At 40.2% G+C, this 16,131-nt stretch overlaps 1 protein-coding gene across 4 annotated transcripts in view; it reads left to right on the forward strand.

Moving 5' to 3' along the window:
* Positions 1–16,131, forward strand: part of ap3d1 (adaptor related protein complex 3 subunit delta 1) — a 104,074-nt gene that overhangs the window by 69,434 nt on the left and 18,509 nt on the right. For 2 of the 4 annotated variants that reach the window (XM_038778250.1, XM_038778252.1), the window contains 7 exons: positions 2,122–2,195; positions 4,642–4,665; positions 6,120–6,276; positions 9,061–9,186; positions 11,230–11,283; positions 13,045–13,134; positions 14,165–14,302. In XM_038778250.1, coding sequence (XP_038634178.1) covers positions 2,122–2,195; positions 4,642–4,665; positions 6,120–6,276; positions 9,061–9,186; positions 11,230–11,283; positions 13,045–13,134; positions 14,165–14,302 — 663 coding nt within the window. The remainder of the gene's footprint in view (positions 1–2,121; positions 2,196–4,641; positions 4,666–6,119; positions 6,277–9,060; positions 9,187–11,229; positions 11,284–13,044; positions 13,135–14,164; positions 14,303–16,131) is intronic. The other 2 variants (XM_038778251.1, XM_038778253.1) reach the window with 1 other exon arrangement.

The raw sequence follows: 16,131 nt of genomic DNA on the forward strand, positions 1-16,131 counted from the left end.
GTCCCACTTTAAATCTGGCTACTGCAATTGTCTCTTTAACTCAGAACATTTTGTTCACACTTCCTTGAATTCTTCTGAGCAATACCTTGATCTCTGTTCTCTTAACTCTGGCCATCTTAAGCATTCTTTCTGTCCCAATTCCCTGGTTTTCTGGGTTGTATCTTCCTTAGAAAGCCTGCATCTTTGCATCTCCTCCAGTCGTCTGACAGCTGAGAGATGTTCACTCCCTGGTGTCCAGTCTTCAACTGCAATATGTCCAGCTAAAACTTAAAAGCTTTTCTACTCTTATAAGGGCCTCCAGTTGCTAAGCAACGCTCACAGATAATGCCTTTTATTTATTCTTCATGCCATAACCCTCTATGAGCACAGTAGAATCGCAGTTGGAATTGAAACTAGCCCCCACACATCCAAACACCTTCGTCCAGCATGAATCTAACTATACGTTTTCCCCTTCCAGGCACAAAAATTTAATTATACACACTATACCTTGGGCGTGAACTGCTAGCTGCACCGCACCCAACTTTTTTCACACACAGGGTGGTGAGTGTCTGGAACGAGCTGCCAGAGGCGCTAGTAGAGGTGGCCCTGGATGGTCTGGTTGGGGCAGGGTGGTACCCTGGCACTTTAGATGCCACCTGGCATCCTGCATGTGCCATCTAGGTGCTGCACTGGCAGAGGTGGTGCCAAGCTGGCAGTGCCTGGATGGCATTTTGCTCGGGCAAGGAGTGCCCTGCCCTTATGCGGTGGGGTGCAGGGGACTCGATGATCCCCTTATCGGTGAGTTGGAGGGACCCGGAGGCCACGATGGTGGGGGCGCATCGAGATCAGGGCACCATTTTCTCCAGCACTGACGAATGGAGCTCGTTAGTGCAAGTAATGGGACTGAGTGTGGCTTGGCGGGGTCTTTCTCGTTGGGGCCCTGAAATGAAAGAGAATCCCATTCGATAGTGGGATCATTCTCTGCACTGCAATCACCTGGAAGCGACCTGCTAAACGCGCTCGACATGGGACTCTGTTTCATTTCCGTTAAATCGCACCCCTTATTTGACAATTTTAATATGAATCCTACAACAACTTTGTTTTCTTTGGATCTACCTATGATTTATGTTCTCCCAGTATTTGTGCGGTTATGCTCATGTTCTTAGTATGAAATTTAGCTTTTACAATTCCCAAATTGGTTTTTTAAATAACAAAAAAGTCCCCATTTTTGGTTAGTCTTAGTTCCAGTGCGAATTGTATAGACTAGAATGCCATGGAAGTACTCGATAAATACAGCAGGTCCACATTGAAACTGGCTTTGTCAAAGTCAGAAAGTATGTACTTATTTTGTTTTAATAAATTTAGAGTATCCAATTCTTTTTTTTTCCAACTAAGGGCAGTTTAGTGTGGCCAATTCACCTAGCCTTCACGTCTTTTTAGGTTGTGGGGGTGAGATGCACACAGACGTGGGGAAAATGTGCGAACTCCACACGGACAGTGACCCAGAGCCGGGTTCGAACCCGCATCCTCGGCACCGTGAAGCAGCAATGCTAGCCACTGCGCCACCATGCTTTTTTCTTACTATTAATGTACTCAAAAAAATCCCCATAACTTACTTAAATTGTACATCTTTAGGTTGAGATAATTGCCTTAATTCTTGCAGATCCCTCTCTAGGTTTCATTATAATGAATTTTTTTCACAGTGGTTGTCACATTAATGAACATAACATTCCAAGGTTGTGCCTCTGTTTGTTTTAACTGGTAATACACTCTCTGGTACCATTTTCATCAACAGGACCTTTTCTGAATTTCACCCTTGAACTCCACCTCCGTTCATTTCTCTCTCTAATGACTACTTTTATATCACATCTGTAAATTGATTTGTGTAATTGTTTTAACATAATATTTTGTTAAACCTGAACTGGTACACTGATCTCGTATTGAAAAAACTGAATAGGAGAGGGAGGGAATTAGTGTAATACGATCCGTGATTTGTACTTTTTAAACACTTGTATGGTAATGCATCGACGAAAACACTTCTCTAGTAAAAGGCAACTCGCTTAATGCTGACATTTTTTTTTTAAAGTATAACTTTGCACACAACTTAATCAACACTATTAATTGTCTTTGCGGTTTGTTTAGAATGCCTTGCCTAGTGATGACGATGATAAAGATCCAAATGATCCATACAAAGCGCTGGATATTGATTTGGATAAGTAAGTACACGTTGCTACTGTCACAAAGTTGAGAAGCTACTATTTTTATTTCTGTTTACAGCTGACATTTACAAAATGTGCTAAAAACAAATTAATACTGGTTCTGATAAATGTTCAGGTGACTTTGGATGCAGTGTCAGCTGTGGCTCAGTTGGTCAGCACTCTGGCCTCTGTTACTATCCCAGTTGATAGAAATGGATGGGAAGATCCCAGAATGGAACCCTGGCACAAAAGACTAATTTACATTGATGAAATGTGGAGGAACAGAATCACAGGACCACTAATTAGTTTTAACAACAAGAAAAAAAAATGTATTAACCATGAAAAGTTGGGTTATTATTTACATAGAATTTACACTGCAGAAGGAGGCCTTTCGAGTCTGCACCGGCTCTTGGAAAGAGCACCCTACCCAAGGTCAACACCTCCACTCTATCCCCATAACCCAGTAACCCCACCTAACAGTAAGGGCAATTTTGGACACTAAGGGCAATTTATTATGGCCAATGCACCTAACCTGCACATCTTTGGACTGTGGGAGGAAACCGGAGCATCCGGTGGAAACCCACGCACACGGGGAGGATGTGCAGACAGACAGTGACCCAAGCTGGAATCGAACCTGGGACCCTGAAGCTGTGAAGCAATTATGCTATCCACAATGCTACCGTGTTGCCCATTAAAGGAATGAAATGAAAGCAATTGCATATGGGGTTTAGGATTAACACTGATGACAAAGTACATTTTAAGCTTCAATAATCTCAACAGCAGTCAAATTAGACAAACTAAAACTTAAAAGCTTCTCTACCATACTAAGCCCCAGTTGCTAAACAGCTACTGATTTATTTACTCCAAGCTGTAGCCCTTCCTGAGCACAATAGAATCGCACTTGGAACTTAAACCAACCCCGCACATAGACATTTGTCCAGCATAAATCTAACTACAAGGTTTACCTTTGCAGACATTAAATTAAAGCCGCTTAAAACTATTACTTATTTCTAATGTTTACCAATATAAATCCCTTAAACTACCTTTGTTTTCCTCACACTTGTAAGTTGAAGAGTTTGACTTCAAGTCTCACTCCATGACCTGAGCGCACATATCAAGGTTGATGGTCCATTGCCTTACTTTAGTGCTACGGTGTTGGTGCCACCTTTCAGATGAGACGTTAAATTTTGGCCACGTTTACGTCTTGGCTGGATGTAAAAAGTCTCTTTGCATTCATTTGAAGAATAGCAGAGAAGTTATCCCTGGTGTCCTGGCCAACATTTATCATTCAGCAAACGCACAGATTATCAGGTCATTATCATATTGCTGTTTGTGGAGTTTGCTGTGAGCAACTCGGCAGCCACATTTCATACTTTACCGCACTCAAAAGCACTTAATTGGTCCTAAAGCGTGTTAAGATGTCCTGTAGTCATGTCAGGTTCCGGAAATTGCAGTCGTTTTTGCATTATGCAAGAAACATTCTCGAGTACTGGTGTTCACTGATTAGGTTGCTAGAATAAACATTTTGTGTTAACAATGTTTACTCGCAGTTTTGGATGCTTTAGGAAAAGGTATAATTTTAGATCTATTGCTCCTATTTTCTTTGAATGTCTTCTGCCCCTCTTTAGATCTAATTCTCTCTTTCTCTTACTTTCCGTACCATTTTATCACTGCCGATAGAATTTTAACTGGTTACATTTGCGTCCTGGAGCTGTCTGGCTTTTATTAACTGAGCCACATGAACTGACTCTCGATTTTGTTTTGTCTTCCTTATTTTGCCCTGTCCCATCTATTAAACCCTTGCACTCCATCTCGCTTGGTAACCCAATCATGATCAAATGTTTGTCATATGGGAAATTGCAAAGCACACATAGTATGAAGTGGCTTATCTATATTGAAGGCTTTTTTGAGTCTTCAGTTAAAACAGATTGTCAACTTTAAATTTTGTCAATTACAATGTTGCAAATGCTAACAAAATATAATTTAGCCAACAAAACACACTTTTATTATCAAGATATGCAGGTGCATTTATAACTATATGTAATATTGAATGAATTCCTGTACTTTTGAATGGGAGTACGGTTAACATGAATGCACATACAGGATTTGCCGCACGCCAAACTTCCAGTCTGCCTGACATCCCCCATCTTAATATAAAATCACAGTTGTGGTGATATTACAACTCTGGACAGTCATCTCCATGAAAGCTATTGATTCTAATTGTAACTACAGTAGTAGCAAAAATTGCTGTACCAACACAACTCTGGATTTCAGTACTTAGTGAATTTTATAATTGCTCCAGAATGAGTATCACTAACCTCTGGCTGTTTAATTAGTTCTGTGACACTCTTTTTCTCTCCTTCCACACTTAATATGCCGCTCCAATTTTTTTTTCTGTCCTCCTTTCTTTTCTGTCTTTCTTTCTACTGCTCGCACAACCATCACCTTTGTGTCCCAACAAAAGTCTAAATCCCATGAAAAAAGGAAGGTATGTAAAGTGTAACGCTTTATGTTTTTTAAATTTACTTGTGGCCGTTGATAACTTTGACTTGGAGATGGGTTTGTGTGTGTTTTTAAGGGTCTAACCTTTTGATACCTACCCAATGATCCACATTCTTTTTTTCTCAACCTGGCCTGATGTTAAAGCTGTCTATTGGCAGGTATATTTCATGCAATTTAGCATTTTGTATTCAAATTCATAATTTCAGTCGTCAAAGGGTTAAACTCTGTCATATGTCATGCAGTCACTGGTGTTCTGGAAAAATTGCATCAGTGAATTACATTTGAAAACTGTGGAAAGGTTGAAATTCTGCCTTGAATGAGTCTCCCAGTATCACAAACTAGGCAATGTATTGTTTGTGTTTATAATCACCCATCAGCCCAAAGTCATTACTTGCCTTATAATTGTTCTTGGGATACTTGATAAAGGTTTCTCTTGCAATTCTGTTCTTTGCGGAATTGGTATAATATTCCGAGTGTGTTTCTCAGATACAGATTTGTTTAAGAACAAAACCAATGTTTTCTGATTTTGTTTGGTAAACTTTCCTTAACATTCCGACCCTCTAGGGCGGCCTGTGGTGCAGTGGTTAACACTGGGACTGCGGCGCTGAGGACCCCGAGTTTGAATCCCGACCCTAGGTCACTGTCCGTGTGGAGTTTGCACATTCTCCCCATGTCTGCGTGGGTTTCACCCCCACAACCCAAAGATGTGCAGGTTAGGTGGATTGGCCACACTAAATTGCCCCTTAATTGGAAAAAAATAATTGGGTACTCTAAATTTATTTAAAAAAAGAAACATTCCGACCTTCGAAATTTGTAAATGCTTTGCACAGTTTGTGATTGGTTGTGTGCATTAACTAGTTGCCTGTTGCTTTCTAATCTGAACCAGCTTTTTCATGTTCTGAAGTTTCTTGTAAAAATTGGCCATTCATTACAATAACTATCAGTAATTTCAAATGTGTTATCCTTCCCATTATCTTCTAAGGCCTACTCATAACTACAACAGTTTTCCATTTTAGAATTTATCAATGATCAAATTGAGCAAATCTATCTTTAAATTCCCTGATTTCATTATTTTGGATTAGTCTTAAAAATAGAGAATTAGAAATCTGCTGGCTAGGAAAATATTTAATTACATACTTTGGTTAGACTTGATCAGTAACATGTTTTCAGCAGGTTCAAAATTTCTTCCCAATGTGAATATGCTGAGAACTGTGTATCAAGCTGTCTTGAGTTTTACCTAGGATTTTCCTACTTTTCCTACCTCGATCCGTCTGGGTTGTTCTGTGAATGAATTGTAAAAGTGTTTTTTTTTAATGTGATGGTTTGGTGAAACTAAAATTATGGAGCAGTGATTGGAATCCAAAACTTACACATCCGTATCATTTTATTAAATCTAATGGCCACTTAATGGTACAGTTTTATTTCTATGCTATTTTAAAGGCCTTTGGCAGATAATGAAAAACTGCCTGTGAGGACACACCGAGTTACTGAAAAGAAATCACCAGAAATCGAAGCTGCCCCAGTAGAGGAGAAAAGCAAAAAACCTTCTAAGAAGGCAAAGAAAGAAAAAGACAAAAAGAAAGATAAAGAGAAACGGGTAAATAAACTATTTTGAATCTTGAATTGTGTTGCCCCCTGATGTTTACAGTAGCTTAATTTAGAGCAAAGCAGACTGTTTTGCTGCAGTAATGTCTAAATGATGGATAAATAAGGTATAATCATTGGATGGGATCGAATGACAAAGTCTACTTGCCAAATAGTCTCTAAATTTTGAGGATCCATTTCAGATCCAATCTGGACTACTTGGTGTAAACGTGGCAGAGAAATACCTTAAACTCAACCTGATTGCATGCAAAATTCCAACACAAGCTTAACAGAACATAATTGATGAGCTGTCCATTTGATTCTTAATAGCTGAAATAGTTAATATCCAAATTACATTGGTGTGGTGTGATGTTGTTTTAAAGTTAACGTTCAGGCATATGGCTCGAGGAGAGTAGTAGGGAAAAGCTTTACTCACCTGACCTGAATGTTTTATTTGGTGAATGAATAATGTGAGGCAGTCAACAAAATTACAGCCTACCTTTTTAAACTATGATCTGGCATAAAATGGTTAGAATTATTAAACAATATTATTAACACAAGGGCATGGTGGCACAGTGGTTAGCACTGCTGCCCCACCACGCCAGGGACCCAGGTTCAGTTCCAGCTTTGGTGAGGGTGTGGGGTTTTCACGTTCTCCTTGTGTCTGCGTGGGTTTCCTCCCACAGTCCAAAGATTGCAGGTTAAGTGGATTAGCTGTGCTAAATTGCCCCTTGGTGTATAAAGATGTGCAGGTTAGGTGGGGTTTACGGGAATAGAGTGGGGAAGTGGGCCACAGGAGGGTGCTCTTTCAATAGGTCGGTGTAGACTCAATGGGCCGAATGGCTTCCTGCGCTGCAGAGTTTCTATGATTTTATGAATAGCATTTGTTACTGAAGAAAGGATGTATCTTTTCAGTTTTCTCAACAAGTATAGATCCTGAACATGTGAATTAATTTTAATGGTTTCACTGGGTATTCCTAGTTGTTTGTGCTGCAGTAATCAACTAAATTTAATAAAGCATGAGATGCAGTGATATGCTCTTAAAATCCTCAATTTTCCTTTTCCGTTCAACCATGTTGGAGAATTGATTATTGCTGATGATGAATGTTGTGATTTTTAGAACCTTCATATACTACTCTTAGTTTTTAGCATTGGTCTATTCTACTCCTTTCAATACGTTCTCTTATAGGAATGTGTTGTTCTTCGTGTTTGCTATTTCACTTCCATGAAAACTTGGTGCATCTCTTTCCTTATGTTGCTTTGGCGACTGTTGTATCAAAGGAAATGTTACTTTTTGCCCTCAGAGAATCTAACAATCTCCCTCTGTCATCAGCAATATTGCCACTGCTGAATCTCCCAGAATCAATACCCTGCAGCTTACCATTGATCAGAAATTTAACTGAACCAACCATACATAAACTGTGGCGATGAGAGCAGATCAGTGGCTGGAAACTCTGCCTGCAGTTAGTAGCTCCCAACCCCTGACTCCCTAAAGTCTGTCCACCATCTCCAAGGCACAAGTCAGAAATGTGATTAAATATTTTCCACGTCTGATTCAACGCAGCTCCAAAGACACTCAAGAAGCTTACCAGGACTAGGCAATCAGTTTGATTGGCACGGCATCCACCATTTTAAAAATTCACTCCCTTCAACATCGGTGCACAGTGCCAGCAGTGTGTACCATGTACAAGATGTGCTGCAACAACTTGCCAAAACTGCCTCTGACAGAGCCTTCCAACCCACAAGCTCGGCCACCTTGAAGGGCAGGGACTGATCAAGACGACACCACCACCTGCAAGTTCTCCTCCAACTCGCGTGCCATCCTGACCTGGAACTATATCACTGTTCCTTCATTATTGTTGGGTGAAACACCTGGAACTCTCACCCTTAAAGCACTGTGGGTGTACCAACACCGGATGGACTGCAGCAGCTCAAGAAAGTAGCTCATCACCACCTTCATGGGTAATTAGGGACAGACAACAATTGCTGGCTTTGTCAGCCATGTTCACATACCACAAGAAATTATTGGAAGTACATTTAATTTTTTGAAGTGCTATAATTTGCCCAATATTCCCATTTTCAAGTAACCCCACCTAACCTTTTGGACATAAGGGGCAATTTAGCATGGCCAATCCACCAAACCTGCACATCTTTGGACTTGAGGAGGAAACCAAACCGGGAGCTTGGGTTCAATTCCCACCTCTGGTGACGGTCTGTGTGGAGTTTGTCTGTGGAGTTTGCACTTCCTCCCCGTGTCATCATTGGTTTCTTCCAGGTGCTCTGGCTTCCTCCCACAGTTTGGAGATGTGCAGGTTAGATGGATTGGTCATGCTAAATTGGCCCTTGGTGTCCAAAAGGTTAGGTGGGGTTACTTAGTTATGGGGATAGGGTGGGCATGGGCTTAAGTTGGGTGCTCTTTCCAAGGGCCGGTGCAGACTCGATGGGCTGAATGGCCTCCTTCTGCACTATAAATTCTGATTCAAGATCAATAACAATCCTTGTTATTCCCTGGTGAAGTGCAAATTAGTTTTAGATTTTTTAAATAAATGAATAGAATATATTTGCCATCTGAAAGTCGCCAATTCTTGTTGAGTGTCTCACTTGATTACGATTCTGTAATGTTGGAACTTTTCAATTCATGCAGCAGGCAAGATAGGCCTGTTCACTGTGCAAGAGCACAGTGTAGTAAGTTGGAATCATGTTGCCACACCTTGCCTACTGGCTGGGGAGAATTCAGTTATATTCTTCATAAATGTGATTGCTTTATGTTTCTGTGCTATCTATTCTCTTGGTACAGAAAAGTAAAGAGAAAGTTAGTAAAAAGCATAAGTCTTCTGAAAATGCAGAGAATGAACATGCTGCACCAGAAGAAGAGATTATTACACCCACATCCAAAGAAGAAAATGAAAAGCCCACAGGGGAGGTCAGTACTGTGCTGTGTTGTTAGGAAAACAAATGTACTTTTAAGGGATTTATATTTGTATTGGTAAACATTAGAAATAAGTTACAGTTTTAAGTGGATTCATGTTTCTGTGCCTCAAAGGGTAAAACGTATAGATTGATTCATTCTGGACAACGGTGTTTGTGTGTGATGGGGTTGGTTTCAATTCCAAATGTTTCTGTTGTGTTTAGAGAGGCTACAGTGTGAAGAATAGGCCAGTAGACATATGTGGCCATTGCTTAGCAACTGGGACCTTGCACGGTAGAGAGGCTTTAAGTTTTAGTTTAGGTAATTTGATTGCTGTTGGAAATGGGTAATGCGAGAGGTGGCAGCTAGGTTAGACGGGCAGCATAGACGGGTAGGGAAAGGGGGGGATGGAGGGAGGGAGTTGGGGGGGGGGGGGGGGGGGGGGGGGGGGAGAAATGTGTACATGGGTTTATTGAATATGCCGGGAGCTTACCTATTTCTTTTTGTAGTTGCTGGGGGGGGGGGGGGGTTTGGTTGTGGGGGTTATTGTGTTTTTTTTCTCTTTTTTTTTGTTGTTAATACTGTTTTCTTGTTGTTATTTTCTGTTTTTTATATTTTGTGAAAATCTCAAAAATTATTTATAAAAAAATTAAAAATAAAACTAAAGTTTGAGTAGGGTGATCATTGCTCGGCACAACATAGAGGGCCGAAGGGCCTGTTCTGTGCTGTACTGTTCTATGTTCTATGTTCTAAAGGAGTGCATTTTGGAATTGCCCGGAAGCTTAACGCTGCTTTCTTTATGGCACCACTTTGGCCAGTCAGTTGACTTGTCAACCAATGAGCAACCCTTTTCCCTGCACTATAATTTGTTGTAATCGATTGAAATTTTAAATCCTGATGACTGCGAATCTCTTTTTTTTTTCAGCAAAATTGACTAAACATTATTTTTCGAGGCAGCTTGTACTTTAAACTACAAAACAGAACATTCCCCTTTTTTTCTTTTAGCACAAACAACAACATTCTTCTCCGATATTCTTTACACTGTCCTTTAAGAATACATTCCGTTCTCCCAGTCCAAGGTGATTCTCAGCCTGAAAACTTGTAATGTCAGGACTGTCTTTCACAGTGTGATTTCTTTTTTGCCTGAAAATTATTTCGCTAGCGCAAAGTAATTGAATATTCCAGCCTTATTTCAATGCCTTATGAATTCTGTATTTTCATTCTAGGCGTGAGCTCCCAACCGTTCTCCTGCATGGCAAACCACACCGTCTTTTTGCCAATAGGTGTAGAGGAAGTGGTCAGTCAGTTAATGGAGAGGGCATGGAGTCAAAACTCAGCTCTGCTCTAATAGGATGCCAGAGCTGCACAGAATCTGTTTCAGCCTGAAATAGTGACTTGGGGAAAGGATATTATTGGTGATTAAGGTATGGAGTTTATGATGGGAGCCAAAGGCCATAGCTTCAGTCACCAATATTTAGCTAAGTGAAATTTTCAGACCGTAAGAGAAGTCTCTCGAGATCCTAGAGCACCTCGAATGATAATGGAAAGGGAAATCTAGGTGCCTTCAGCATACGCGTGGAAGTTGATGTTATGCTTATGACTCCAAGGGGGCAGCATGTACATGAGAAGAGCGAGGAGATTAGTATCAATTCTTGGGCTGTTGTGGAGGTATTGAAGAAGGGGATGGTTGAAGCCATAACTGGAAATGTTGTGGCTGTGATTGGATAGTTAAGTAAAACTAAGCAAAGACAACCCCACTGAGTTAGACAATGTACGAGAGACATTGGAGCACGATGAAATCAGCCTAGTCAAATGCAGTAGAAGAGTCAAGGTGGGAAAATAATTTGCACCCACAGTCACAGCAATTCATTTGTATATTTGATGCAATTGACACTACTCTGGCAAAGATGAGAACCTGATGCAAAAGATTCAAACAGGGATTTGCATCAAAGTCCTTCCCTGTATTTGTCTTTTTTATTCTCTGTATCTTTGTCATTTTTACACCATGTTCCATCAGAAATATTTCTAATTTTGCTGGGATTTGTTTTTCGTGTTCAGGCATCAGATCTGGACTTCTGGCTATCTAATACTCCAGTACAAAGCAAATCACAGGTCTGTATTCCTGGAGATACGTTCGGTAATTAATCAGCTACTTATTTTAGATCGTGCTCTCTAAGCCGAATAGTCTTCAAAGGATTCCTTGCAGTGTACAAAGAACTGCTTTGTGACCATTTTCTTTATTTAAAGAAGTTTGCAGAATGAAAATGGTGGTGTTGGTTTATTGTGCCATGTTTGAAGCTCTTGAGAGAGCAAAATTTAAATTTACTAATGATGCTAAATGCAGACAGTGAAAATTGCAATGTGAAAGGCTGCAGATGAACACAGGCTAGCAGAATGGGCAGCTTAGTGGCAGACGCAATTCAAAGCAGAAATATATTAAGTAATTACATTTTAGAAATAAGAACTGTACATGGAGATTCACTTTAAATTGTAAGATTTCAAATGAAGTGAAGGAATAAAGGAACCACAATGGATCAGTAAAACAGCCACCCTCATTCAATAAGCCTATCTTAAAGGGGAAGCCATGATTTTGTATCTAAAATATGTAAATGGATGGTTGGACCTTAAGCTGCAGTTAGAATACTCTCTAGTTTAAGGAATTTGATTAATAGATCATAGAATTTACAGTGCAGAAGGTGGCCATTCAGCCCATCGAGTCTGCACCGGCTCTTGGAAAGAGCACCCACCCAAGGTCCACACCTCCACCCTATCCCCAGGAACCCCACCCAACACTAAGGGCAATTTTGGACACTAAGAGGCAATTTAGCATGGCCAATCCACCTAACCTGCACATCTTTGGACTGTGGGAGGAAACCGGAGCACCCGGAGGAAACCCACGCACACACTGGGAGGATGTGCAGACAGACAGTGACCCAAGCTGAGAATCGAACCTGGGACCCTGGAGCTGTGAAGCAATTGTGCTATCCACAATGCTCCCGTGCTGCCCATAGAAAGCTATGAAACAATGAACAATCGTTCACTGTATTGCTAGAAATGCGGAGTTAAGCCGCAGAAGTTGGGGATTATTTTCCGCTAGAACTGGTAGGTTCGGAGCAACTTGAAATGAAATGAAAATCGCTTATTGTCACAAGTAGGCTTCAATTAAGTTACTGTGAAAAGCCCCTAGTCGCCACATTCCGGCGTCTGTCCGGGGAGGCTGGTACGGGAATCGAAACGTGCTGCTGGCCTGCTTGGTCTGCTTTAAAAACCAGCGATTTAGCCGAGTGAGCTAAACTTGATAAGAGGTATTCAAATTTCTGCAACTATTTTATGGTCAATGATGGGATGTTTCCACTTATTAAGTAACAACGGCTTAAATGTTAAGGTAACAGCAAAAAGCTATTCAAGAAAAGGTTAAAAGTAGTTGGGTCAGAATTGTTTATCATACAGTGATTTCCTTGAGCTCCTTAAATTGTGTGTATTAGTTGTGGTACTGGATTAGCAACTCTAAGGTTAAGAGTTGTAAAATTGAATTCAATAAAGCTAACAGCTGTTCTAATGTCAGGAATAGAAAAATACCATGACAGCTGCCTGGTTGTGGCAACAACCCAAAGATTTAATTCCGTCCTTCAAGGAAAGAAGCCTCGTAGCAATAGTGGGGGCACCCGCAAATGGACAATAGATGTAGCATTGCTGTTATCTCTCTCAATCTGAGAGCAAATATGTTAGTACGGTGCTGGCATTAATAATATGATATAGAGGGTGGTTTGCAGTTGTACTGGTTGATTTTCAGTGAGAACTGAAATCAAGTAAAGAAAATTGGAATGTGGATGAGGTTGAGCAGTTGAAAAATTTGATTTTTTTTCCTTGCAGCCAGAACCACTTCGGAATGAAGTGGCTTCTGAACCAGTGGCTTCTGAACCTGAAGAGACATTAAAGGAAAAGGATAAGGAAGAAGATGCAGTAAGTTCCCATTCTACTGAGATTGAGTTAGCAAGCAGTATTAAACTGCTAACCGCACAAGTACAGTGTAAAAAGGAAAACTTGAGTACAAAATGTCCATGATGGAATTTTAATTATTCTGTTGCTGCTCATTCAAGTATGAATACTTGCTCCAGTGAGTTAAATACTTCAGTTTGTCACACTTGGTTTACAGCCACCCTGATAATTTGGATAATGTTGAGTTCCTCTTTCTGTCCTTGAGCATTATTGAAGTGAGAATTACGGTTTCTCACATTGCTGGGGATTACGTTCTGTTCTCCGGCTTTGTTGCTTTTGAAAATCATTGCTTGGAAACAGTTGTTGCTTAAGGCATCAACTCTTTATTAATTATTATTAATTAACTTAGAGTATTATAGCACAGCTAGAATTTAGTGAGCATGCAATATTAAATTCAACATACCCCTTGGGTTTCTTTGACCTTGTTTTTTCAACAAAAAAAATGTTAAATATCATGTAGAAATTATTGGAGATAATTTGTACATATCAGTCATGAATGGCACCCTAGCTTTATGTCGAAGATGAAGGAAGTGAATACAGTTAAACATAACCAATGTTCCCTCTACTAATGTACCTTTGCTTTGTGCAGGCCCTGCTTTAGTCTCTTTAAGATTGTCGCGGGTGTGCACATCTTAAATGGACTAGTGTTTGTATATAGCTTGTTTGTTCTCTACACTGCACATACCGGATTGCTGGATGGCAGCACAGCAACACCGTTTAGAGGGTAAGCTGTCCATGTTGTTGGGTAATTAAACAAGCACAAGCAATTTGCTTTTGTGCAGAAAAAACATCACAAGGTGCTTTCTGGAGGTTTGACCAGAAAATTAATTCTGAAGTCAGAGGAGACAGAGGTTTAGTTTAGAACAGTGATATAGTTCCAGGTCAGACTCATGTGGATTATGGTTGTCGCTTTTGTACAATAAGCATGAGCCTTATTGCTAAGCATGGAACCTAAAATTAAGATTTCCTGATTGCTGTGCCACTACTACTTCAGAAATCATCAAAGCACAAGAAGAAGCATAAGAAAGATAAGACAAAAGAAGAAAAGAAATCAAAGAAAAAAAAGCACCGCCGTGACGAAGAGGCTCCAGAATCTGTTCAGAATGGTAGCTTGGATGAAGAGCCCTTACCGGTAAGTACATATGTACACTATAGCAGGTTTGCGATGATAGTGATCGTTTTACACACAAGTCTCAAAATAAATATTGTGAGTGATGGTTATGTTTTGGTTGCTAGTCCCATCCTGTAAGGAAATTTGATAATTAGGAAACCATTTTCAAAATTCTTAAATTTGCTGACCAGAATGAGTAACAATTGAATTCTCAAGCAAACTTGTAATAAATGATGCAAGTTGCCGTCACGTTCATGAGGTTTTTTTTAGTTTTTCTTTTAGGCTTATGCTTCTTTCCTGCCCATTGTGGCTGTCTAAACATAACACACACAACAGTTGAGACAGTGAGGTTGATAACTCATTTACTGGCCATGGTTAAGTCTGGCCTACTAGTTGACTTTTCAACTTTTTTAATGTTGGGATTGTGGGACATATGAAAGAATATACAATAGTTGTCGGTTTAATTATAGCAAACTTTACTTAAGAAAAAGAGAAACCATCTTTATAGTGAGGTTAAAATCTTCTGCTGAAGTCTAACCTGTAATATGTATAGCAACCAGGTTTCAAACATGCATTACTTAGCTGAAGGTTTTATTCTGAATGCTTTGAAATCGGGCAATTTTATATAATTCCGAGAAATATTCAAGTCATTGAGTCCTACAGCACAGATACAGGCCCTTCGGCCCACCATGTCTGTGCTGACCATCAAATGCCCATCTATACTAATCTCATTTACCAGCACTTGGTCCATAGCCTACTATGCCATGGCAATTTAAATGCTTGTCCAGATGCTTCTTAAATGTTGCAAGAGTACCTGCTTCCAACATCCTCTCGGGTGGTGTGTTCCATATTTCCACCACCCTCTGGCTGAAATCATATTTCCTCAGGCCCCCCCCAAAACACTTACTCCTCGCCTTAAACCTATACCCTCTGGTCTTTGACACCTCTGCCATGGGAAAAAATTCTTATGATTTACCCTATCTATGCCTCTCATTTTATAGTGCACCTCATGGCTCTCATTTTTATACACCTCTAACAGACCCACTCTGCTCCAGGGAAAACAACCCCAGCCTATCCAGTCTCTGCTCATACTTGAATTATGATTTTTTTTGTTGAAAATACAAAATAGTACAGACGTTGAAAATCTGAAATAAAAGCTGAGAATTTATTCAGGTCTGGAAGCATCTTTGCAGAGAAAATTATATTGTTTCAAGTCACTGACTTTTTGCAGAACTAGAGAAAAGTTAAAGATGGAACAATTTTAAACAAGAATGAGGGTCTGTGTGTGTATGTGTGGGGGGTGGGGGGGAAGAGAGAGAGAAAGTAACACAAGGGACAATATGATGGAGTGGAAGGCAAGTGAATAGATGACACGCATGTGAGACAAAATGAGTTGATCTTGAAGAAGTACAGAAGCAAAAGATGGGTCCAGAGGAGACCTAAACAGAAATAGCAAAATCAGTATTGACAAAAACTGTATCGTTATACTTTAGAAAAGTCCATATGTACGGGTGATTCAATTGAGATGTATAAAATAATGAAGGATCTAAATTGTGCTTATATAGGCCTGTTATTTCAACAGGTGTGATAAGCCTGTAAATCTTAGGTTGTGCAAGACAGAATTATGTTGGATGCTAGGCAGTTATTAGAACAGTGCACCAATGGGGTACTTTGCCAGCTTGTGCCAAAAAGGGTGGTGTATTGTGTTCCTTCAGGCGAGAGCTGGGACTGTTTTTGTTTGGGGTGGGCTAGATATCCTGTGACATAAAACAAAGTAATTGTGATCTCCTGGACTGCAATTACCTCAGGCAGGTGGGGAGGAATTTTCTCTCCTCCACCAATTCCCATCG

This window comes from Scyliorhinus canicula, chromosome 18 (genome assembly GCF_902713615.1).
Source record: "Scyliorhinus canicula chromosome 18, sScyCan1.1, whole genome shotgun sequence".
Classification (NCBI taxonomy): domain Eukaryota; kingdom Metazoa; phylum Chordata; class Chondrichthyes; order Carcharhiniformes; family Scyliorhinidae; genus Scyliorhinus; species Scyliorhinus canicula.